At 41.0% G+C, this 1,430-nt stretch overlaps 1 protein-coding gene across 1 annotated transcript in view; it reads left to right on the forward strand.

Moving 5' to 3' along the window:
• LOC102485052 (nuclear envelope pore membrane protein POM 121C) overlaps window positions 1–1,430 on the forward strand; it is a gene marked incomplete in the record, with an annotated part of 33,681 nt that overhangs the window by 2,663 nt on the left and 29,588 nt on the right. The window contains 1 exon segment of the mRNA XM_014590310.1: window positions 1,343–1,415. Within this exon segment, the coding sequence (XP_014445796.1) occupies window positions 1,343–1,415 (73 nt within the window).

The raw sequence follows: 1,430 nt of genomic DNA on the forward strand, positions 1-1,430 counted from the left end.
TTCTGTTTCTGTCTTTGGCAAGCGCATATTCCCTATAGCAAAAATCTCTCTTAAAAAAATGTTTTAGGGGGACCAGCAGTTAGTGTAATGGCTATGTCGCTGGACTCCCACGTAGTCGACCGTGGTTCAAGTCCCAGACCTGGTGGCTTAAACTCACGCTGGGCGCGTGTGCGTGCGTGCCCAAGATCCCGAGAGGAGAATGAAGGAGAAGAGATTGCGGTGTGGCCATCCCCCATGGGGGGTGATTTTTCGCTTTCTGTCTCTCTGTCTCTCTCTGTCTGTCTGGCGAGCGCAAAAACCTCTTCAAAAAAAAAGAAAAGAAAAAAGTTTTAGGTTTATCAGTAATGAGAGTAAAATCAGTTTCCTTGTTTGGTTTATGTGGTAATTTGATGAAAATGAAGTACACGGTTTCCTAAGTATGGAGAGGGAGGAGGTTGAAGTGGCTAGTTAGGATATAGAATTATTTGTGGTTCTCCAAAGTGCCAGTTAAGGATTCTACCCAATATGTATATATTGTTTTAATTTGCTAAAGGGTACATGTATTCACCAGAGAGACCGAGAAAGTGAGAAAGTACCCCTCAGGAGGGATGACTGTACTGCAGTCCCTTTTCCTTAATTCTTCTCAAGATTTCGGGCACACATGCATATACATACACCTGGTTTGTTTTTTTAAGCTGCCAAGGCTGGGACTCAAACCTCACAGTGGGCCATGTGGGATCCAGCATGCCACCTGGCAGGCCTGGATTCCACCCAATTTTTAATTCAACAAATGTTTGTTGAGAACTTGCTTTGTGCCAGACCCTGTGTTAGGTACCCTGTGGATATAAGGCAGTGAACAAGACAAATCCCTGTTCTTATAGTACTTTTTTGAGACAAGACACTTTTGTTGCCTTTTTTTTTTTTTTTCAAAGAATTATTTATTTGTCCACTTATTTATTTTAATTTGAGAGAGACAGAGTTAGAGAGAGAGAAAGTGAAAAAGCAAGCTGTCAGGTCCAGGACTCAAACTGCTGTCAGTCATATGGGAGTCCATTGCCCTTATCCACCATGCCACCTGCTGACACCTTAGTTTTGTTTTGTTTTTCCTTAGTTTTGTTTTTAATTTGCGGATGTTGGGGTATTAAATTGAGAAGGTCTTTGAAGTATTTTCATATTGTCTTTTTTATCAGGACAGTCTTGAAATTACCTTTTAGAAATTTAGAGATTTGAAGCAACCTTTTTTCTTGTGAGCATGGAACCTAGACTCCACAGAGATAGTATAAGATCCCCGGAATATGAGAATATGCCTTAAAGGGGAAAAGAGTTGCGTCATTTCATTGGTATTTTTTTCTACTTATTACAGGCGCCATGATAGTAGTGGGAGTGGACATTCAGCTTTTGAGCCCTTAGTGGCCAATGGAATTCCTGCTGCTTTTTTGTCTAAGTAAGTA

Source organism: Tupaia chinensis, unplaced genomic scaffold (assembly GCF_000334495.1).
Source record: "Tupaia chinensis unplaced genomic scaffold, TupChi_1.0 Scaffold000429_1, whole genome shotgun sequence".
Classification (NCBI taxonomy): Eukaryota; Metazoa; Chordata; class Mammalia; order Scandentia; family Tupaiidae; genus Tupaia; species Tupaia belangeri.